The sequence below is a fragment of the Scyliorhinus torazame genome, chromosome 3 (assembly GCF_047496885.1).
Source record: "Scyliorhinus torazame isolate Kashiwa2021f chromosome 3, sScyTor2.1, whole genome shotgun sequence".
Taxonomy (NCBI): Eukaryota; Metazoa; Chordata; class Chondrichthyes; order Carcharhiniformes; family Scyliorhinidae; genus Scyliorhinus; species Scyliorhinus torazame.
In genome coordinates this window covers 319819823-319845046 of record NC_092709.1, presented here as the reverse complement: position 1 = coordinate 319845046, position 25224 = coordinate 319819823, and the positions used below count along the sequence as shown (strand labels likewise).

The 25224-nt window shown below is 45.4% G+C and overlaps 1 protein-coding gene across 1 annotated transcript in view; it reads left to right on the top strand.

The window, feature by feature from the left end:
• The first annotated feature begins 665 nt into the window (after nucleotides 1-665).
• adra1d (adrenoceptor alpha 1D) overlaps nucleotides 666-25224 on the top strand; it is a 68736-nt gene continuing 44177 nt past the window's right edge. The window contains exon 1 of the mRNA XM_072497635.1: nucleotides 666-1660. Coding sequence (XP_072353736.1) covers nucleotides 706-1660 — 955 coding nt within the window. The 5' untranslated portion in view covers nucleotides 666-705. The remainder of the gene's footprint in view (nucleotides 1661-25224) is intronic.

The following is a 25224-nucleotide window of genomic DNA, read 5'->3' as shown; positions in this document are numbered from 1 at the left end:
TTTCATATTTCACAGTTGGCCATTTGGAAACCTGTTGCTCTGTTGCTTCGCCAGCCCAGGTCTTCAGAGTCGGATCTCTGCTGCCCCCTACCTCTCTCTCTCTCTCTCTGTTTCTCTCTCTCTCCCTCCCTCTCTCCCCAGTCGCTCAGAATCCGTGACGTCTGGACCATCCCGAGGAGGCGAGGTTTCAAGTGATCTTGAAAGCTTCAGCATCCAACTGTTTGAACAGATTTGCATTGGTGGTCAGCTTCCGAGCTATTTCTTACGGGTCTGAGTCTGCGAGTCTGTGTGTTTGTGTGAGTGGGGGGTTATTCACATTTGGATTGTGGAGATGCTGAGCATTGAGACCCGGTAGAGGCAACAACAAAAAAGTTGCAGCCGAATGAACCTGGAAGATGGAATGGAGGAAGATCGTGTCACCCAGGGTCGGGAGCTTCAGTGTCTAACTGGGACTCTGCACAGTTCAAACTGTATGAGAGCGAAGGCGCCTGGAAAGTGGTCTACCAAGATAATGGTGGCGTTGGACTTGAATCTGCCTGAATTGGGGGATCTCCTGGACACTGCTGCCTGGAGGGGCTTTGCACAGGTTGACATTCAGTGAGCGAGTGTGTGTGTGGGGGGGAGGGGGGGGGGGGGCGGAGGGGAGGGGGACATCGCCCGCCAACTTGTTCAACTCCCTCACATGCAGGCGGCAGCTTAACTGAGATGACTTTTCCTCAGCTGGTTAACCAGAGCTTCAGTGGAAACGACTCGAGGGGCGCGGGCAACGTCTCGGCGTTGACCTCCCAGCCGGGCAATGCCCAGAACAGGTCGGGCGAGCCGGGGGATGGAGATGCCAACCAAGCCGTGGCGCTGGGGGTGGTGCTGGGCGCCTTCATACTCTTCGCCATCGTGGGGAACATCATGGTCATTCTATCCGTGGCGTGTAACCGGCACCTACAGACGGTGACCAACTATTTCATCATTAACCTGGCCATCGCCGACCTCCTGCTGAGCACCACCATCCTGCCCTTCTCGGCCAGCCTGGAGGTGGTTGGTTACTGGGCGTTTGGCAGGATCTTCTGCGATGTCTGGGCTGCCGTGGATGTCCTCTGCTGCACTGCCTCCATCATGAGTCTCTGTGTCATTTCTATCGACCGGTACATCGGCGTCCGCTACTCTTTGCGCTACCCCACCATCATGACAGAGCGGAAGGCGGTGTGGATTCTCATCATTCTCTGGGTGTCCTCCATTGTCATCTCGGTGGGTCCTCTGCTGGGTTGGAAGGAGCCGGCCCCGGACGATGAGACTGTCTGCAGTATTACCGAGGAGCCGGGTTACGCCTTGTTCTCCTCGCTCTTCTCCTTCTACCTCCCCCTCATGGTGATCCTGGTCATGTACTTCAGGATCTACATCGTGGCCAGGAGGACAACCAAGAGCCTGGAGGCCGGGGTGAAGAGGGAGCGCAGCAAGACCATGGAGGTTGTCTTGAGGATCCACTGTAAGAGTGTGATGGACGAGTCTAGCTCCACCTTCAAGAACAAGGGGCAACAGTTCCGCAGCTCGCTCTCCATGAGGCTCCTCAAATTCTCCAGGGAGAAGAAAGCCGCCAAAACTCTGGGGATTGTGGTGGGCGTCTTCATTCTGTGCTGGCTTCCCTTTTTCACCATCTTGCCGCTCGGTAAGTGCACTCAAAATGCTCCAATACTTCATTCCAAGCGCCGTTAAGATGCAGCAGTTTGTAACATGGTTCAACCTCACAGAAACAGACTCCTTTCCTCCTCCAAGTTAAATTGTGTTTATCAGAGAGATGGAGGAAACATCAAATTCAACTCATCTTTAGCGATGACAGTGTAGCAGAGCAACTGCATGTCAATCCCTTATTGTAAAAGGAGCTGGTTTAGAACAGGGCTAAATCCCTGGCTTTGAAAGCAGACCAAGGCAGGCCAGCAGCGCGGGTTCAATTCCCGAACCAGCCTCCCCGAACAGGCGTCGGAATGTGGCGACTAGGGGCTTTTCACAGTAACTTCATTTGAAGCCTACTTGTGACAATAAGCGATCTTCATTTCATTTCAACATCCTCTGATTCTGGACTTTTAAATTCTCACGATTGTGGAGTGTTTTTGTGCAGTTCAATATTCAAGTGTCCATCAGCAGATACAACAGAGGGAGGCTCAACTATTCCCCCTCTAGCTGCTCCTTCTGGACTGAGTATAGCCGGGCCACAAGCCAAAACCTGGCACCCAAACCCTGACCAATGATGCATGTCATCCTTCCAAACTTTCAATCCTCAGTCCGATGCCGAAACTCATTTGGAAGCCTCTCTGTTTTCCATCCCATCCTGTCACTCGATCTGACTAATTCATTGTACCGGGCGCGGTGCCCCACCAATTCATGGCTCTGGGTTAGAATCATAGAATTTACAGTGCAGAAGGAGGCCACTCGGCCCATCGAATCTGCACCGGCCTTGGAAAGAGCACCCTATCTAAGCCCATACCTCCAACCTAAGCCCATACCGCCACCCTATCCCCGTAACCCCACCTAACCTTTTTTGGTCACTAAGGGCAATTTATCATGGCCAATCCACCTAACCTGCACATCTTTGGACTGTGGGAGGAAACCGAGCACCCGCAGGAACCCACACACACGGGGAGAACGTGCAGACTCGGCACAGATAGACCTCACTTTTTAAGGCGACCTTTCAGCCGTTGCTGGATTATTCCCCCACACAAATGTTTGCTAACGTCCAGTGGGGTTGCAAGTTATTGCTCGGCCCACTTCGGTGAGGGGCGGTGCATATCTCATTCCGCTCAACTTGGAGCAAGGGAGGCTGAGATTATCCCAAAGCCCGGACAGTCCCCATTGAAAATGCTCATTGGCGCGATGGAACGTGTCAGTTCCAGCACCCCCCACCCCACACTCCCCAGAGTGAGTGCAGGTGAACAGACCGTGCCACAAATTCAGAATGGATTGGAATGAGTCCCAAATCCAGCAACCTCACAGATTAGTTGCATTGAATAGATACAGGGGACACCACTTGCTCCTGGTGCTGAGAATTTACACTGAGGGTTCCTATCATGTGAAGGTTCAGCACACGGCACGATGAGGAACAAGAAGAGCTTCTCCTGCCTTTCGATGGTGCCTGACCCGTATTTTAACTGACCTTTGTTCCGTAACTCTGACTATCTTTACCTCGGTTAACACATTCCAATCCAACCCCTCTGTTACTTTAACAGAGAAATATGCCTACTTGTTCACAATAAAGTCACAGCAGTGAATGTTTCTGTTTTCCTAGTCTAGTATGTTGTGGTCTTTGTATAATTTATGTCGCACTGTATCTACCGCACAGAAACCAATCAGGACAATTGGGCAATGCTGGCGTTTCGGCTCCACAACAGGCTCCTCCCACTCTAGAATCACCTTTATCGGCATATCGACCTTTCCCTTAAATGTAGCGGTGGTACCTGCTTCAACTATTGAGCCGTGAGCTCTGCCTTCCATATTCCTAACACTCTCTGGGTAAAGAACGTTCTCCTGAATTCCCGACTGGATACACTAGCGCCTATCCTGCATTTGCAACCTTTACTCTTCGACTTCCCCACAACTGGAAACATTTTCTCGACATCAAGCAGTTTTATTACCTTGAAGGCTTCTGGAAGCTTATCCCTCAGCTTTCTCTCTTTTGGACAACATATCCTCTCAGTTCTGGAGTCATGGAAGAGAATCCCCTCCCCCATTTGTCTCTCGTCCTTTCTTTAATAATACGGGGAGAGCAGGCTGTCCCATTACACTTTAATAAGTTGAACATAATTTCCATGGCTTTCAATTCTATGCCTCGACAAATTAATCCCAGTGTTTCGTTCGCCCGATTAACCAGTATCGCCAGTCACATTAGCTTTTTAAAAAACTTTTGCTGATTTATATGGATCTGTGTCCCTGGTCCCCTCTGCTTCTCTAACCCATTCAGAATCTTATTACCCAGGCAGTATGTGCCCTCCTTATTCTTCCTCCCGAACTGCACCGCCTCCACACTTACATTGAAGTTAACTTCCGTGAATTCATTAATGTCCTCATAGTCCAAGTATTTGGTAACCTTCGCCCTTTGTATTACCTATTCCGTCCACTTTGGTGACATTCCAAATTTAGAAATTGTTCTTCCAATACCCGATACGTTAATTAACGTTAATTACAAGGGTTCCAGTACCGAACCCATGGGACGCCCCATCCCCGTCTGACTGACAAATCACCCTCATTCCCTATTCTGTTACTTGTTTTGCTATGCATTTTGCCTCCTGACTCCGTATGCTTTGACCTTAGTCCAAGATGGTACACGGTATCGCACACCTCTTGAAAATCCAAGTGTATTGCATGAAGTGCATGGCCTCTGCTTACCGTTTCTATTACTTTTTGACGAATCCAGTAAATTGATTAAGAGGACGTTCCCTTTCGAAATCCATCTTGCCCTCCCTACTGTATTGTCGGTTCCCACTCCAGATGTTCTCCCCCCCCCCCCCCCACGTTGCACTTTTTCGTCAGGGTTTTAATTTCTTTCTCAACAACCCTACGTAGGGCTTAACACAAAATTTGTTCTTTTTAGCAGAATTACAGACATTTAGATGCTCTTTGTTAACAGATTTTCATTTCCGACATTACAAAGAGACGGTACTTCAAACGCACTTCATTGACTGTAACGCACTTTGGGATATCCTGCTGTAAACGTGCAAGTATTTTCTTTAAATATTAATTCCGGGCCGTTTTTATATGTATTTTGTGCATTGCTGGTATAATTCTAGACTCACTGAAGTACAACAGGAGCCAAGTGCCGGGTCGTGAGACAGTGAAACCCAGGCTAGAAGCAACATTCACATTTTTTGTCATCCAGACTCTGAACTCCATTAATAGGTTTCAGTTTGTTACAATTTTCAGTGGCAGCAATGAGTAAATATTGAATTAAAATATCTAAAAATATATAGATAATTTACAACCAAACCAAAATGGCTTGTTGTTTGACTAATCTGATTTGAAATCTAATTCAACATGGTATGAAATAATCTGAATTGGACTCTAATTCAACATGTTATGAAAAAAGAATGAATTGGCATCGAATTCAACATGATCTGAAATAATATGAATTGGAATCTAATTCAACGTGGTATGAAATAATATGATTTGGATTCTAATTCAACATGGTATGAAATAATCTGAATTGGAATCTAATTCAATATGGTATGAAATAATCTGAATTGGATTCAACATGGGATGAAATAATCTGAATTGGAATCTAGTTCAACATGGTATGAAATAATAGGAATTGGAATCTAATTCAACTTGGTATGAAATATTCGGTACATTTTGGGATTAGTTGACGTTTCATGGCTTGGATTCCAATTCAGGTGAGACCAATAAAAATAATAGGTTTCTAGTGAACTACCCATGCTGCATGTAAGGAGTATATAAAATATAAATTTGGACAGCAAGAAATTTTCGCTAGAAAGTCCCTGTGACACAGTTCAAAGTTTGCAATTTAAGGTGGACAGTTTAAAAGAATAACTGGCGGGAAAAATGAAGAAAACATATTCTTGCATTGTGCAGGGGCAGCACGGTAACATAGTCGTTAGCACTATGGTTTCACAGCACCAGGGTCCCAGGTTCACTTGGGTCACTGTCTGTGCAGAGTCTGCACGTTCTCCCCATGTCTGCGTGTGTTTCCTTCGGATGCTCCGGTTTCCTCCCACAGTCCAAAGATGTGCAGGTTAGGTGGATTGGCCATGATAAATTGGCCATGATAAATGGCCAGATGTCACGGTTAATGGCAATAGATAAGGATAAGGTTAATTTGAGAACTCCCTGTCATCCAAATCTAAAATAACTGTCAGCAACTAACATCCTTCAAACTCTCGTGGCCGAAGCTGCCCCTGATGTGCTTTGGTTAACAAAACCCACAAAGCTATTCTCCACAAACAAATTTACTACTTTTTTACAATTGATGCCCAGAAAAAAGTTTCATCTCCCCAGATGACTGAAAGAAAGAAGCAAAAACCTTCCTGTATATAGTGCTCCTTCCATTCCCAGGACATCCCAAAGCATCTCCCAACAAATGAATTGTGTTTGGAGTATGGTCCATGTTATTGCATAGGCAAATGAAGCAGATCATTTGCATAAAGCAAAGTCCTAAAATTAAAATGGTACAGGTGGCCAGCTAATGTGCCACTTGCAGTTTAAGAACATAAGAACTAGGAGCAGGAGTAGGCCATCTGGCCCCTCGAGCCTGCTCCACAATTCAATGAGATCATGACTGATCTTTTGTGGACTCAGCTCCACTTTCTGGCCCGAACACCATAACCCTTAATCCCTTTATTCTTCAAAAAACTATCTCACTTTATCTTAAAAACATTTAATGAAGGAGCCTCTGCTGTTTCACTGGGCAAGGAATTCCATAGATTCACAACCCTTTGGGTGAAGAAGTTCCTCCTAAACTCAGTCCTAAATCTACTTCCCCTTATTTTGAGGCTATGCCCCCTAGTTCTGCTTTTACCCGCCAGTGGAAACAACCTGCCCGCATCTATCCTATCTATTCCCTTCATAATCTTATATGTTTCCATAAGACCCCCCCTCATCCTTCTAAATTCCAACGAGTACAGTCCCAGTCTACTCAACCTCTCCTCGTAATCCAACCCCTTCAGCTCTGGGATTAACCTGGTGAATCTTCTCTGCACACCCTCCAGTGCCAGTACGTCCTTTCTTAAGTAAGGAGACCAAAACTGAACACAATACTCCAGGTGTGGCCTCACTAACACCTTATACAATTGCAGCAGAACCTCCCTAGTGTTAAACTCCATCCCTCTAGCAATGAAGGACAAAATTCCATTTGCCTTCTTAATCACCTGTTGCACCTGTAAACCAACTTTTTGCGACTCATGCACTAGCACACCCAGGTCTCTCTGCACAGCAGCATGTTTTAATATTTTATCATTTAAATAATAATCCCTTTTGCTGTTATTCCTACCAAAATAGATAACCTCACATTTGTCAACTTTGTATTCCATCTGCCAGACCCTAGCCCATTCACCTAGCCTATCCAAATCCCTCTGCAGACTTCCAGTATCCTCTGCACTTTTTGCTTTACCACTTATCTTAGTGTCGTCTGCAAACTTGGACACATTTCACTTGGTCCCCAACTCCAAATCATCTATGTAAATTATGAACAGTTGTGGGCCCAACACTGATCCCTGAGGGACACCACTAGCTACTGATTGCCAACCAGAGAAACACCCATTAATCCCCACTCTTTGCTTTCTATTAATTAGCCAATCCTCTATCCATGCTCCTACTTTCCCCTTAATGCCATGCATCTTTATCTTATGCAACAACCTTTTGTGTGGCACCTTGTCAAAGGCTTTCTGGAAATCCAGATATACCACATCCATTGGCTCCCCATTATCTACCGCACCGTTAATGTCCTCAAACAATTCCACTAAATTAGTTAGGCACGACCTGCCCTTTATGAACCCATGCTGCATCTGCCCAATGGGACAGTTTCCATCCAGATGCCTCGCTATTTCTTCCTTGATGATAGATTCCAGCATCTTCCCTACTACCGAAGTTAAGCTCACTGGCCTATAATTACCCGCTTTCTGCCTACCTCCTTTTTTAAACAGTGGTGTCACATTTGCTAATTTCCAATCCGTTGGGACCACCCCAGAGTCTAGTGAATTTTGGTAAATTATCACTAGTGCATTTGCAATTTCCCTAGCCATCTCTTTTAGCACTTTGGGATGCATTCCATCAGGTCCAGGAGACTTGTCTACCTTTCGCCCCATTAGCTTGCCCATCACTACATCCTTGGTGATAACAATCCTCTCAAGGTCCTCACCTGTCATAGCCTAATTTCCATCAGTCACTGGCATGTTATTTGTGTCTTCCACTGTGAAGACCGACCCAAAATACCTGTTCAGTTCCTCAGCCATTTCCTCATCTCCCATTATTAAATCTCCCTTCTCATCCTCTAAAGGACCAATATTTACATTAGCCACTCTTTTTTGTTTTGTGTATTTGTAGAAATTTTTACTATCTGTTTTTATATTCTGAGCAAGTTTACTCTCATAATCTATCTTACTCTTCTTTATAGCTTTTTTAGTAGCTTTCTGTTGCCCCCTAAAGATTTCCCAGTCCTGTAGTTTCCCACTGATCTTTGCTACTTTGTATGTTTTTTCCTTCAATTTGATACTCTCCCTTATTTCCTTAGATATCCACGGCCGATTTTCCCTCTTTTTACCGTCCTTCCTTTTTGTTGGTATAAACCTTTGCTGAGCACTGTGAAAAATCACTTGGAAGGTTCTCCACTGTTCCTCAACTGTTTCACTATAAAGTCTTTGCTCCCAGTCTACCTTAGCTAGTTCTTCTCTCATTCCATTGTAATCTCCTTTGTTTGAGCACAAAACACTAGTGCTTGATTTTACCTTCTCACCCTCCATCTGTATTTTAAATTCCACCATGTTGTGATCGCTCCTTCCGAGAGGATCCCTAACTATGAGATCCTGAATCAATCCTGTCTCATTACACAGGACCAGATCTAGGACCGTTTGTTCCCTCGTAGGTTCCATTACATTCTGTTCTAGGAAACTATCGCGGATACATTCTATAAACTCCTCCTCAAGGCTGCCTTGACCGACCTGGTTAAACCAATCAACATGTAGATTAAAATCCCCCATGATAACTGCTGTACCATTTCTACATGCATCTGTTATTTCTTTGTTTATTGCCTGCCCCACCATAATGTTACTATTTGGTGGCCTATAGATTACTCCTATCAGTGACTTTTTCGCCTTACTATTCCTGATTTCCACCCAAATGGATTCAACCTTATCCTCCATAGCACCGATGTCATCCCTTACTGTTGCCCGGATGTCATCCTTAAATAACAGAGCTATACCACCTCCCTTACCATACACTCTGTCCTTCCGAAAAGTTTGATACCCTCGGATATTTAACTCCCAGTCGTGACCAGCCTTTAACCATGTTTCAGTAATGGCCACTAAATCATAGTCATTCACGATGATTTGCGCCATCAACTCATTTACCTTATTCCGAATACTACGAGCATTCAGGTAAAGTACACTTATGTTGGCTTTTTTACCTTTGTTCTGAATCTTAACACCTCGATTAGTAACCTCTCCTAACTTATATTTCCTCTTAACCTTTCTCCTAATTTTCCTTGTCGTTGAACCCATATCTTCATGTAACAACCTGCCGCTTCGCTTACCATTAATGTTTTCACTTCCCGTTTTATTTCTTTTAGTATTCCTGGTCCTATTCACTGAGCTCCCCTCAGTCACTGTACCTTGTACTGTCGCCCTTTTTGATTTTTGACTATGGCTTCTCTGCCTTGCACTTTACCCCTTACTGCCTTTTATTTCTGTCCCTGTTTTACTACCTTCCAACTTCCTGCATCGGTTCCCATCCCCCTGCCACATTAGTTTAAACTCTCCCCAACAGCTCTAGCAAACACCCCCCCCCCCCCCCCCCCGAGGACATTGGTTCCAGTCCTGCCCAGGTGCAGACCGTCCGGTTTGTACTGGTCCCACCTCCCCCAGAACCGGTTCCAATGTCCCAGGAATTTGAATCCCTCCCTCTTGCACTATCTCTCGAGCCACGCATTCATTCGCTCCATACTGACATTCCTACTCTGACTAGCTCGTGGCACTGGTAGCAATCCTGAGATTACTACCTTTGAGGTCCTACTTTTTAGTTTAATTCCTAGCTCCCTAAATTCAGCTTGTAGGACCTCGTCCCGTTTTCTACCCATATCATTGGTGCCTATGTGCACCACGACAGCTGGCTGTTCTCCCTCCCCCCCCCCCCCGCCCCAGAATGTCCTGCAGCCGCTCCGAGACATCCTTGACCCTTGCACCAGGGAGGCAACATACCATCCTGGAGTCTCGATTGCGTCCGCAGAACCGCCTGTCTATTCCCCTTACAATTGAGTCCCCTATCACTATAGCCCTGCCATTCTTCTTCCTGCCCAGCTGCGCAGCAGAGCCAGCCACGGTGCTATGAACCTGGCTGCTGCTGCCTTCCCCTGGTGAGCCATCTCCCTCAACAGTATCCAAAGCGGTATATCTGTTTTGTAGGGAGATGACCGCAGAGGACACCTGCACTGCCTTCCTACTCTTGCTCTGTCTTTTGGTCATCCATTTTCTATCTCCCTCAGTACCTTTCACCTGCGGGTGAAACAGAGGGTAGGAACAGAGGAGCAGGAGTAGGTCATTTCGTCCCTCCAGTCTGCTCCATCAGTCAATGAGATTCTGACTGATTTATGATCTAACTTCATATACCCACCTTTCTCCTGTTCTCTGAATACCTTGGGCTAACAAATATTTATCAATTAAAAATTAACAATTACAAGCATATGAACATACCAATTAGAAGCCCTTCTTGGGCCCTTCACGCCTCCTCCTCCATTTAATATTATCAAGGCTAATCTAATTGTGGCCTCAAATTCACATTCCCACCTACCCCAAAACCACTTTGACTCCCTTGTTACTGAAGGATCCATCTTCCTCTGCCGTTAAAAAATGCCATGTTCCTGCCTCCTGCGATCGTTGGATAAGAAAATTCCACAGATCCACAACCCTCTGAGAGAAAGACAAATCTCCTCATCTCTGTCCTAAATGGATGGCCCCTTATTTTTGAAATGCGCCCCCCTCTTTCTAATCTCTATCTCAAGGGGATTCATCCTTTCGACATCCACCCTGTCTAGTCCCCTCAGGATCTTATATTATAGAATTTACAGTGCAGAAGGAGGCCATTTGGCCCATCGAGTCAGCATCAGCCCTTGAAAGAACACTCCATTTAAGTCCACATTCCAACCTATCCCCGTAACCCAGTAACCCCACCTAATCTTTTTGGACCGAAGGGCAATTTATCATGGCCAATCCACCTAACCTGCACATCTTTGGACTTTGGGAGGAAACTGGAGCACCCGGAGGAAACCCACACAGACATGGGGAGAATGTGCAGACTCCGCACAGACAGTGACCCTAGCTGGGAATCGAACCTGGGGCCCTGGAGCTGTGAAGCAACTGCGCTAACCAATGTGCTACCGTGCTGCCAATTGATCATGCATCAATTGCCATTTGACAAAGAGAGCTGCAAACCTCAACCACCTTTTGGCTAAAGATTGGTGAGGACACTATGAGGACTCCTTCAACTCTTCTTCAAATAGCTTCATGCGATCTTCCATTTCTACTCAAGAGACCAAGACCTCTGCTGATGCAGCACTCCCTCAGTAGTGCACTAGATGAAGACTTGCAGGGCACTCCTTCTTGGCAATGATGATCAATATGTGGGTTCAGCTCTCATGCCATTTGTTGAGAAGTCAAATCCTAGACTACCATACTTTCCCCAAGTTAAATACATGAGCTGTGATATCTATGTTAAGAAGAAGTCATTTACATTTTGCAAAATGTTCAATATCGCACCAAGTATAAGCAGCATTTTACAGAGAAAGAAAGGCTTGTATTTCTAGAGGGCCTTTTTCAACATAAGGACATAGGAACAGAGGAACATAGGAACATAGGAATTAGGAGCAGAAGTAGGCAATTCATTGCTTCAAGTCTGCTCCACCATTCAATCAGATCATGGCTGATCTTTTCCTGGTCTCAAATCCACCCCCCACCCCCTCTACCTGTTCCCAAATCCCTTTAACCCGTTTTTAAAAATCAGAACTATATCTGTCTCCTTCTTGAAACCATCATCTTGAAACCTTCTTGAAACAACAGCCCCAAAGAACAGCCAATAAAATACTTATGGAATATGGGGTGCGCCAATGTGTGCGCAACAAGCTCCCCAAAGCATTGTAATAATGATCAGACACTATGATGCTGGGTGTAGAATAAATATTGCCCCCAACCCTAGCCATTACTCTTCTTTACAATAGTACCAAGGGATCTTTTACATCCACTTGAGAGACCAAAGAGGGCCTTGGTTTAAAGTCTCACTCAAAAGATAGTACCACACTCCCTCAGTATTGACACTGGAGTGTCAGCCTTAATTTTTATGTTCAAGTTCTGAAATGGGATTTGAACCCCCAACCTTCTGAATGGAGAGGGGATAGTTCTACTAACCAGCCCATGGCTGAAGTATAAAGCAAAGCACATGCAAAGTATAATAAGTGGACATTGCCATCTACCTTGGTGAGCATTGTTGGATATTAAAGATGTGGAAGAGGATTTCCTCTCATTGAATCATACCATCTTTTGCAGCACATCGTAGGCCATTTGGCCCATCACATCTTTTTGTTGGAACGCTCCACAATTAGTGCCCTGTTCTCCTTATGCCCTTGTCTATTCCACTGCTTCAAAAAGTTAACACTTGCATTAAAAGGTACCAAGGTCTCTGCCTCAACTCATCCCTTTAGCAAAGCACTCCAAGCTACAAAAATATGAACAAATATAGTGGGGTAGGCACTATACAAATGAATGGGTGAAATGATTCCCCTTGACAAACGTAACACAGGATTTAAGTGCCTGTGCTAAATTCCTCTGCAGGCATTTTAATCGTATGAAGTGTGTGCACATTCTCAAAACTTTTGTTGATTTTGGATTTCCAGCACTTTTGTACTTAAAAATGTACTTTGTGATTTAGTCATCACTGATAAAGTGATGAGTTGGCTAATAGTCTGGATTTCAGAATCTTGCTGCAGCCTTGCATGGAATCTGGCTACCACAAAAGTCTGCCAGCGATAACAGAAATAAGGGCATGGTGCTAGCTAGCACTTTAATAGTGTGTATCAATGAGTGTTGGGATGTGGATGTTACCCTTTAATTGTTCTTGTGTTGAGTTCTCAATATTGCACATGACATGAAAGAAATGACAATGTAAAGTCTCACTCAAACAGACAGAGGCAGGAGGGGAAAAGCTGGAGTGAAGCTGGAGTGAATCAACCTGCTCACTCTCCCTGACTTCAATGTCGATAAGAGTGAGGACAAGGAAAAGGCAGAGTGAGAAATTGATGGGTGTCCTATCCACTCACTTAACAAGGAGAGTTAGTGGGAGAAGAAGTGAAAAATAATATAATTAGGGAAAAATGTCATTTAATATGAAAGCTGTAAGTCTTTGAAACCACTTCCTAACCCCTAATCTCTACCAGCTAGAAGGACAATAGCATCAGATGCATCGGAAGACCATTCAACACCTCCAAAGCAAACATTATTTCAAGTTATTCTGGATTATGAGCATTGTTGGCAAGGCAACATTTATTGCCCATGAGCAGATGGTAGTGAGCTGATTGCAAGTCAGTGGCATGCTGGGACCTTTTCAGAGGGCAACCACATTGCTGTGGCTTTGGAGTCACCTGTAGACCAGACCAGGTAAAGATTACAGATTTCATCCCCTGAAAGACATAAGTGAATCACATGGATTTCTACATTAACCTGGTGGTTTTATAATCATTATTAATTAGATTAGCATTTTATTTATTGATTAAGCACATTTCAAATTCCCCCAGCTGCCATGGTTAGATTTGAACCCTTGTCTCTGGAGCATCAGCCTGGGCCTCTGGATTACTAGTCCAATAACAGGCAGCTCCAACAACACTAAAGTAGCTCAACACCATCCAGGACGAAGCAGCCCACTTGATTGGCACCCCTTGAATAAACATTCAATCCCTCCACCACCGAAGAACAGTGGCAGCCGTGCGTACCATCTACAAGATGCACTGCAGCAACTCACCAAGGCTCCTTGGGCAACATTTTCCAAATCCATGACCACTACCATCTAGAAGGACAAGGGAGCAGATACATGGAAATACCACCACCTGGATATTCTCCTCCAAGCTAACCACCATCCAGACTTGGAAATATAACGCCGTTCCTGCACTGTCGCTGGGTCAAAATCCTGGACCTCCTTCCCTAACAGCACAGTGGGTGTACCTACACCACATGGACTACAGTCATTCAAGAAGGCAGCTCACCCCCACCTTTTCAAGGGAAATTAAGGATAGGCAATAAATACTGGCTTAGCCAGCGACGTCCCACATCCAATTAATTAATTTTTTTAAATTACCCCTGTAATACGGTCTCCTGGAAATTTACAACTGTTCCTTTATTGCTGCAAAATCCTGGAACTCCCTACTGAATAGTATGATGGAAAAACCTTAACCACACATTCTGCAGTGGTTAGACCATAAGACATAGGAACAGAATTAGGCCATTGTGTCTGCTCCGCCATTTAATCATGGCCGATGTGGTTCTAGAAGAAGACCCAAAGTCACCTTCCCAAGGACAACTAGGATTGGGCATTATGCGTTGGCCTTACCAGTAATGCCTGTATCTCCAGAATAAACATTGAATAAAAGTAAAAAATGAACACATAAATAACAGTCGCGTTTTTATAACATCTTATCATGTGAGCCATCTCAACTTGCCTCACACATTACTTTTCAAGTTCATCAAAGGTGACCATAAAGGTGAGAATAAGTGTGTGAATCTGGGTGTTAATTCTTCCAATGCCACATGATGATTGCAAGGTCAAATTTCTTGACATGTCCTACTATGTGAGTTTGTCGAGTTCAATTATTGTTATTTTGTGCAACCATGTAATAAGATAATATAAACAACATGTGCAGTTAAATGGCTGCTTGCCAAAAATTGGCAAAGATTCCAGTTCAGCACATCAGTGTTTCCGTTGTGCCGGCAGTTATTAAACTGTGGCTTACAAGGTTGTTTACATTACGTTCAGGCATTGACATTGGTACAAAAAAATTAGAAAGGTCTGAAAAACAGAATGAGACACTGCACTTTCTTGCAACATTCATGCAGTGTGTTTAGAGATTTATATTTGTAATTCCTTGAGTAAAGAAGATTAAGGGATAATTTTAAAAATCTTTTTTGCCTTATCCTATTCTGTATGTTCTTTGACATCACAGTGTGGGGGGATGTGGGAGGAGTGGGGGGGGGGGGGGGTGCTGCAGGGCAGGGGACGCGCAGGGGGGTGTTTAGATTTGGGCGACCCGTCATTTATTTTTGTGGGAATATATTTGCTCTGCACCCTCTCTCTCTCTTCCTTGAATACCGCTCACTTCTCCATTTACTTTCAAGTAGCTTTTTTCCAGTCTCTTTTGCCAAATTGTATTCGGCTCAGTAAAATTGTCTTTTCCCCCGATTTAGAACTTTCACTCATTGTCTTTCTCTGTCTTTTTCCAAACTATCCTAAAGCTAACTGAATTATGATCGATACCCACCAAAATGCTGTCCCAACAATACCCCGCCCACCTTCCCACAGCATTTACTAAACCCAAGTCCACAACTGGCCCTTCTCTTATTGAACATGCTATGTGCTGGCTAAATTAAAGTCTCCTGACATTATTTTTTAAATTCTACACTCTTTTTGCAATGTGTCTCTCCCCCCCCCCCCCCCACCCCCGCCCATCCTGCTATCTGACTGCACTTCTCAGAACTTTGCAAGCAATATTTGCTCTTTGATCCTCTTCTGACTGTTTTGGGGCGGGGGGGGGGGGTTCAATAACATACTCCCCCACTGCCCCATTTTTGTTCCACAGTTCAAACCTTATGGCTCTCATTTGATGATCCTTCCAGTAACTCCTTCTTCATAGTAGCTGCAATTGTTTCTTTAACCAATTCTACAATGTCACTCCTGTTTATCTCCCCCACAACCCCCCCTCCCCCACTGCCCACCCCCCCTCCCCCCACTACTACCCTTTATGCATTATTAAACTCATTTAACAGGAATGGTTTGTTTGCAACCAGCAATGCTGAGCTGCCAATCCTATCTTTCTTTAAGCCATGTTTCCGGAATCACCATGGTATCGACTTTCTGTGTATCAGCACCCTGATTCTTGTCTTATTCACTACAACCTTTGCATTGAAATATGTATTACCAATCACTGAAGTGCTCCATTCAAATGTCCCATTTATGTATTTTAAATCAGTTCCTTGAATCAGATTAAAACATCACTTCAGCATCCTCAATGAAGGCTTGGAAGAACAAAATGTAACAATCAATGTAATCGAATTGAAACATTCTATAAATATACTCTGTGTCCAGTGAAGTGATTACAAGGCAGGGACATGGACAGGGGTTCAGGTGGCATTGTAAACTGTAGAGGTCGTGGTCTAGGTTATCAAAGTTTAATGCTCCTTTTTGTTTATTTATTCGTTCATGGGATGTGGGCATCGCTGGCAAGGCCAGCATTTGTTGCCCTTCTCGAATTTCCCTTGAACTAAATGACCATTTCATGGGGCATTGCCCTGCATTTTCATATGGAGGCCAGACCAGCTAAAAACAGCAGATTTCCTTCCCCACAACTCGGGCCTTAGTGAAGAGCATCAACACTTAAACAATAGATTAATGCCAAGGGTGTCAGCACTATATCTCCAGTAATAATTACCCAGATTGTGTGTAGAGTGTAACAGGGCTAAAAAGTGATAACCAGTAGTGGGGTATACATTTCTATAAGTACTGGAGACAGTTCCAAACTTGTAGAGCCTGTTGCAGTATTAACCCTTCGGTATTAAAAATCTCACTCTTGGGCGGCACAGTGGTGCTGTGGTTAGCACTGCTGCGTCACGGTGCTGAGGACCCGGGTTCGATCCCGGTCCCGGGTCTCTGTCCGCGTGGAGTTTGCTCATTCTCCCCCTGTCTGCGTGGAGCTCACTCCCGCAACCCAAAGATGTGAAGGGTAGGTGGATTAGCCGTGCTAACTTGCCCCTTAATTGGAAAAAAATGTAATAGGGTACTTCAGATTTATTTTAAAAATATATCACTCTTGTTTTCGAATCCCTCCATGGCCTCCCCCTCCCCTCTCTATATCTGTACCCTACTCCAGCTCTCCAATCTTCTGCTTCTCTGCGCTTCTCCTCTTCAAGCCACTTACGCATTCCCAACTTCAATTTCTCCACCTTTGTCAGCCATGTCTTCAGCTGCCTCGCCCCTAAACTCTGTAATTCCCCTACCTTAAGCTCTCTGTCTCTCTCCCAGAATAGTTTGTGTGACTCTTATGAGGATCATCCAACCCACTTGGTGCGGATTTGAACGCAGGTTTGAGTTTAAACAGACAGGGCAGTAACATGCACAATGTTAAAGAACTTTTCACCATCTGTCTGCCAGAATAATGCATGAAATGAGGAAAGACCAATTGGCTCACTGAGCCCAATTATCTCCCAGGTTTTGTGGAAATGTTTACTGTCATGGACTCGATCCAACTTCTTTAATCCCTTCATTCTTTTGAGGATGATGAATAATGGTAGGTAGCAGAAAAGAGCTCTCAGTTAAATTTCTACCTAACCTTGGAGACACCATTATGCATTCGACAATACAGTTTACATGATCCACTACGGCAGACACCTCCTTATCCCACAGCACAGGAGGCATTTCATGGAATTTACAGAGCAGAAGGAGGCCATTCGGCCCATCGAGTCTGCACCGGCTCCACCCTATCCCTGTAACCCAGTAACCCCGCTTATTGCGCGTTTATGTGCCAGGAACATCCTTGAATGATTTATTGATTGGCTGCCATACTCTTGGCTGAAAGTCAGTTGAAACTCTGCGTATCCATGAATACTCTGCTGGATTTATGGCGATCAATCTAGTTTATCATGGGACCCATCTCCTCAGAAGGTAAGAAAAGGAGTCTGAAAAAATACCTCAGAATTTTTACGGAACTTTGCAGCCGTTGTAGCAAATTTTCATGAAGGCCAAAGTAGGTGAATTTAACGATGGAGATGATGGTCTCATCACCGGTGCGGAACGAGTGGGAGACCTGTGCACTTCTCTCCTGGAGGCCTGACACAATTATCAGGTAATCAGTCGTCTCTCTCTCAAGTCGTAATTGAGGGTATCTCAGACTCCAAATCAACAGGCTGTCTCTTAAACACCCTCCAAATTGCCGAGCAAGCCACTCAATTGAAGGGCAATTACGTATGGGCTATAAATGCTGGCTCAGCCAGCATCTCATGAACAAATGGGAAAAAAACCCGGATAGAGGTCAATGTGGGTGAGGTGGGGGTTATGTGTGGGGAGGGGGGTTCACCAATTGGTTCGCGTGATGGACTGGGCTGTGTTCATGACTCTCTGTAGTTTCTTACGTTCTTGGGCCAAGCAGTTGCCACACCATGCTGTGATGCAGACAGATAGGATGCTTTCTGATCCATCTGTAAACATTGGTAAGAGTCAATGTGGACACGCCAAATTTCCTTAGTTTCCATGAGTGGGCAAAGAAGGTGGGTAGAGAGGCATGAGAGCGGTGGTATGGATGGTGCATGTGGAGTGTGTGGGAGAGTCGTCCCCCCTCCCCCCCGCATCCAAGCCCTCCATCCACACTCCCAAAATAAAAATCCTGTCTTGGGGGACATTTTCCCCGGAGGCGGACAGGCCGAACTGGGATTTTCCCCAACTCCCGTTACTCGCCTCGAGGACGAAAATCCAGCCCATTATTACTTCAGCGTTCTTGGTCAGCGGCTAAAAGATTTACCTATCAACACATTTCTGGTGTGGTCAAAATATAATCCATCAAATGAAAGAAGGTGAACATCAATTCAATTCAGGTGGAAAATCTAACGTGGCGCTCATAACTGATGTAACCGAAGGCTGTTTTTCTTAGTAAATATTAAACATTTCAATTTATAAGATAAATGTGCAGAATATAACACAACAAAATCAATGGAAAACTATTGGGAACAATAACGTGTCCAGAAAATTACATCCCAGTGATGGTGGCAGTTTGTCCAGTCTCGTACTTGGGACGGGATTGCATCTTTCCTTTAATTTAATCTGGATAATTGTTTTTTAATACATCGGTTTGCGATCATATTTTTTTGAAAGGTAAACAGCTTGAGGAGTTATTTTTTGCCACAACCCCAACTAGCGGTTAACCAGATGTTTGATTTCCCTAGACATTGTCAGTATAGTAGTGGGGCTGTTTGAATGAACAATAAATCCACAGACCTCGACTGCTAATCCCGAGAACATGAATTCAGTTGCTACCATAGCAGTTTAAGAATTTAATAATAATGATCCCTTATTTTCACAAGTAGGCTTCAATGAAGTTACTGTGAAAAGCCCCTTTTTGATCTCAATTTAAAAATCTGGAAATAAGAAAAGACAACTGGCACCAATGAGAGTGACAATGAAGTTGTTGGATTGTCATTGAAGAAAAAGGTCACAGAACAACAACAGCAACTTGCATTTATATAGAGGCGTTACAAAGTAAAAGGCCCCAAAATGTGACATGGGGAGAATGGATGCTGAAGGACATTTGAGGGCAGTGAGATAGGGAGGTGGAAAGATTTAGGGAAGGAATTCCATATGTTAGGGCCGAGGCAACTAATGGCACCAATGATGCAAGAATTCAATTAAATTCTTACAGAACTGGAAAAGATGGGTGGGGTTCTCCGGCCTCCCAGCCAGGTGCTCTCTGTTCCCGCCGCTGTCAATGGGAATTCCCTTGAAACCATCCCCACGCCAGTAGGAAAACCAAGGGTGGCGTATGCTGCTGGCAGGATCAGAGAATCCTTCTGCCAGCGAATGGCCGGAGAATTCCGGCCTAAGGGATAATAATAATCTTTATTAGTGTCACAAGTAGGCTTACATTAACACTGCAATGAAGCTAATGTGAAAATCCCCTAGTCAGCACACTCTGGCGCCTGTTCGGGTACACAGAGGGATAATTTAGAATGTCCAAATCGCCTAACAGCACTTCTTTGGACTGTGGGAGGATACCGGAGCACCTGGAGGAAACCCACGCAGACACGGGGAGAACGTGCTGACTCTGCACAGACAGTGACCCAGTGGGGAATCAAACCTGGGACCCTGGAGCTGTGAAGCAACATTGCTAACCACTGTGCTACCGTGCCATCCAATGGATAGAGAGGGATGAGGCTGTGGACTGGCTAAACATGAGGATTGGAAATCTAAAATCAGGGATTGCTGGTCCAGGACCAACTGTGGGTCAGGAAGCAGCAGGATGGGAAAGATCTCCTTTAGGGAAGGAAATCTGCAATCTTTATGCAGTCTGGATAATTGAATTCACAAGACACCATAAATGGAGGATCGCCGTGATCTGGGAAGCTTGGAATTCAATGTTCCCCCCAAGCTATATGGATGTGTGACCCCACAGCCACCCGCATTATCAGACCAATAGCAGAATCACTAGTTGCTGTCAGAAAAATTGGGGAAATGTTTATAATCTGAAAATGTTGAATTGAATGGGCGCGATCTAACGGCCTCGCCGTGCCAGACTCGGGACCCGCTGAGACCGGTAAATCTCACCAGAGGTCTCTCACAAGAATTACGATGCTCGGTATACCTCGTGAGATGGAATGAGATTTGGATCCCGCCCTGGGAGACCCTGAGTGGGCGCCGTTTGACACTGGTTTCCACAAATGTGGACCAGCCATATTGGCACTTGGGGGGGCTTTCCCAGGTGATCGGGGCCACCAGGTGGTCGGGCTCTGGGCAGGATGGTACCCTGGAACTCCCGGTGCCACTCAGGCACCATGTTACTGCCAGCCTGACATCCCGGCAGTGCTACCTGTACTGGGGATCGGACACGGGGGTGTCCTGCCCTTATGAGGTGAGGTGCAGGGGCCTCGAGGGGTCCTAATTGGTAAGTTGGGACATTGGGAATGTCCGGACACCACAGTGGAGGGCTCCAATGGCACCCTGATCTCTTCCTGCACTGGGGGGTGGGCGAAGCTCGTTTGTGCAGAAAATCAGCCTAAATGCGGCCTCGTTGGGGCATTCCTCACTGATGCCCCAATACGAAGCAGAGTCTAGTTTAATTGCAGAGTTGTTCTCGGTGCTGCAAGCGCCGGGAAACACCACACCAAACGCACCCAAAACGGGATTATGTTTCATTTTCAATAAATTACGCCCAACGTTGAGCCTGGACTTTTCCCTCGATGACACCTTGGTCTACTCCCCAATCATCCCCAATATCCCCTCCCTTTTCCATAGTACCCCCCATGCAAACATAAGAGCTACAAAAGCTGCCTTTTCACCTGCCCCCTTTCCACCGTCCAGGGCCCCAAGCTCTCCTTCCAACTTGCTTGACTTCTGTTATTTCAATATAATGTATTCGCCACTCACGATGTGGCCTCCTCGACACTGGGAGACTCAATGCAGATTGGGTGATCACTTTGCTGAATACCTCTGTTCAGGCCACAAGCTTGAACCTAAGTTTCTGCTTGCCTTGTAAAGACTTAGATAATGGGACTAAAGTCACATATCCAAGTATGCCAATGACACAAAAACAGGCAGCATCGTAAACATTGGAAATGGAAATGTAACATTACAATGAGATAGTAATAGTTAAATTAAATGGTCAAAGTTGTGGCAAATGTGCATTTGCCCACTTTGGCCTTCCAAAACTATAGGACAGAATACTTCCGAAAGTATGAAATGCTGAAAACATTGCTTTGGTGATGGATTACACAGGTGACGCAGCTTGAAATCATTTTCTCCAGTGATTTTGAGATTCCAGGGCACCAGCCAGCACCTGCCAAACCCATGAGCACTACCATCAGAAGGACAAGAGTAGCAGATACCTGGGAACTCCACCACCTGGAGGTTCCCCTCCAAGTCACTCACCACCCCAACTTGGAAATGTATCATCGCTCCTTCACTGTCGCTGGGTCAAATTCCTGGAACTCCCTCCCCAACAGCACAGTGGGTGCTGCAGCGGTTCAAGAAGGAACTCACCACCACCTTCTCCAGGGCAATTCGGTTTGGGCAACAAATGCTGGCCTAGCCAACGATGCCCACATACCGTAAATGGAAAAAAAATAGACTGAATTTCACACTTTGTAATACCTAGGTGCCCCTCATGTATTCTCTGAAGGATTTTCTGTGGAATTCTCTGTTGGCGCGATCCTCCGTTCCGCCGGCAGCACACCCACGTCCATGGATTTCCCAATGGCGTGGGGTGGTCACAATGGGAAATCCCATTGGCCGGCTGCCAGAACGGAGGATCCCGCTGCCGGCAAGGGCGCACCGCACTGGAAAACACGGCTGGCGGACCGGAGAATCCCACCTCTGCTGTCTGGCGACTTTTGGTATGACCGGCTTCTCATTATAAATTAACAAGTAATCCTCTGAGATGTCTGCATTGCTCAAAGCATTGTTTCAATGTGAGATTGTTTGGAATATATTCTGGCCATCCACTTTTATAGTGTTCTCTAATCTTAGCTTGTTCATCATTGGCTTTTTTTGCTTGCCAGATTTCAATCAGCCTCTGTGTTGTTGCTGGTCAGATTTTGCAGTCAATTAGGTGTTTGACTTGATATCCCGAAGAAAATGTATGTCCTCCTGCTCTGCCTTCTCAACAGGAATGCATCTGCTGTTGTTTGTTCTTTACCATGATCAAGGTTGTCCGGTTCCTTGAACTGCTGTACCTGGGAAATCTTCTGTCTGCTTTCCTCCAGGATTTCCAATTTCTCACCTTTGTGGGGAAGATGTAGATCTGTGCAATCTTTTCAAATTAACGGTGAATACTCTTAATTGCTGGTCACATACAAAGTTTCTGTGAATTCTCTTCCTTTGTACTGGACCTTACCAGTCCCGTGACCTTCCAATGAATGCCTCCTGGACCACGGAATCATGTGATTGATGGCTGGAGGGAGTCTGGTTTTAACCACTTTTCTGTCTGTGAAGGAATTGAAACTCCTGATCCAGTGTCTCATTGGAACTTCATTTTGTGTCCGTTGACCATTTTGTGTCTTGTGCTTCAATAGTCCCCACCTAATTCTGTAATTTCTCCCAAGAATGGCACTTCATTATCTTTTTTTGTTCTTGAATTTCATGGAAGGTACATATATGACTTTAGTTTTTTTCTCCTTCTACTGTTGTGTTAGGGGCTTTTTGCTGCAGCACCTCAATGTAAAATGGCCTCTCTTGCAGGAAGGGCGCTCTGCCTTTTTGACTGGACATTCTGGCCACCGATGTGGCCTTTCCCCGCCACAGCAAGAACACTGAATAATGGTGGCTACAGCACCCTCTTCATACTTTCCCTGTTTCGGATTAACAATGCAGCTACTTCTGTGGTGCTACAAACTTCATTGTCTCTGCAGTTTTTCTCCACAATATTTCCTTCTCGCCTCAGACAAAAACCTGTCTTTGCTTTCTCACATCTTCCTGCCTTATTAACAGCACAGCCCTCGATGGAGGCAAGTTAACCCTACATTGCATAAAATCTAATGAAGTCTCTTCTAAGACTCCTACAAAAATGTGATCCTGAATTAATTCATCTTTCAGGTTTCCATACAGTCAATTCTCTGCTGATCAAAATGAATTGTTAACAAAGGAATCTACGCTCTCTCTCTCTGATCAAGTTTTGCCCTCTCTATAACAATATTCCTTCAAAGATGAAAATAATTATCAACGGTTTCGATAAATTCTTCACATGTTGCTGTGTATTCGTTTATGTGCTGTCTGACCATTACATAATCTGCACTACTGCATAGAGTAAGGTACTGACCTAATCCTTGCTCGCCTTCTCTGCTAGCCTCTTACCTGTCCTGTACCAGGTTAACCTGTAGCACTCGTTCTGCCACTTCTCACCTCATCCGGGTTTTCTACTTGTCAAAACATTCTGGGAAAGGTAGAATTTTCTTCATGGCTTCCCTTCCCTTTCTGGCGTTCCACTGAATATTTTCATGTGCTGTTCTTGTCGTGCAACCATTTCTCCTGATGCTCTTTCCAATCACTGAGCTCTTCACATGTTGCTCCTTTTGCCATGTTTTCCACAGGCAGCATCTGTTTTCATTGTTGTGGGTTTTAGATGGCGTTGTTCATGACCTGGGACTTACAGAAAATACTGGAGGCAAGGCTGTTGTTAACCTCTATCTTTTACTGAATGTTATACTAACTATGTCCAATAGTTCAAGGCACTCTCTATGCTCTGTTATCATGTGATGTCACCGATGATGTAGACTATGGATGTGATTTTCCCACCATGCCGTGCCCGGCAGGACAGAGTACCCTGGCACCTTGGCACTGCCAGCCAGGTACGCTGGCAGTGCTGATCTGGCACTTGCAGGGTGCCCATTTGGCACTACCAGGTGCCAAGCCAACAGTGATAAAATGTCAACGTGTCCGGGTGCCAGGTTGGCACTGCCAAGAGCTGGAGCCTTGGGGGGGGGGCATGCCAATGAAAGGGGGTGGAGGGGGTATGGAAGTCACAGAAAGGTGCGGGGGGGGGGGTTGAAAGGGGGGAGGAAGGTAGAGATTGGGGCAGCCTTTTAAAATGTGTCCCCATCTCTGAGGAGCCATTCCTGCTGGTGAGTTCAGCTCCCCAGTGCGGAAACATTTCAAAGTGTGACCTCGGTGGGGATAAACTCCCCAAGGCCCCAAAAGTCAGCTGAGTGCCGTTGAATAGCGGTCTCAATCTTGGCATGGCAGTTGGCGTGCAACACCCCGCCAAACACACCCGAGGTTGCGCTTCGCATTTTTCTGGTGAATCGCGCCCTATGTATTTACATGTTTAACAATAATCGTTAACCTACAATTTAACTCAGCAATTAATTATAGCTATTAAATATTTTTCTATTATGGAGCTGGAAAAAGGGGCCATGGATGGGGAAACAGGTGGATGGGGGAAAGATGGATATAGTCATGAAGCGCTGCACATCACGGTGGCCCAGCAAACCTGACGGACCAGCTGGTAAAACAGCCCAATCATTTCCAGTCACTGTATAACTGTTAACAGCTACCCAAAATGAAACATGGTAGAATTTTAGATGAATGAGTTAACCAGAGGACATGAAGTCCATTCTAATTCTCTCCCGCACCTCATGGTGCACTAAGGAAGACTTTCTTCCATTCCCATGGCTAATAATTCCCAGAACAGGTTATTAGTCTGTCGCCAGGGGCTTATAGCGTGTGGGGCCCCACTCCACAGAAAGCGTGGCTGACCAGGAGTCACTCCCACTCTTACCACTAGCCATTGGTGTGTTGGAAGGATTTGTAGGTTCGCGGTATGAACGCACCCTTCCTTGGTCATCATGCCCTGGGGTGGGACTCGAACCTGGAGCTTCCGGCTTAGAGGCAGGGACGCCACCCACTGCCCCACAAGACCTAGAGCATTCTATTTGGCTGCATCACAGCCTGGCATGGCAACTGCTCGGCCGAAGTCCATAAGAAACTACAGAGAGTCGTGAACACTGCCCGGTCGATTACATGAACCCGACTCCCATCCATTGACTCTGTCTACACCTCCCGCTGCCTTGGGAA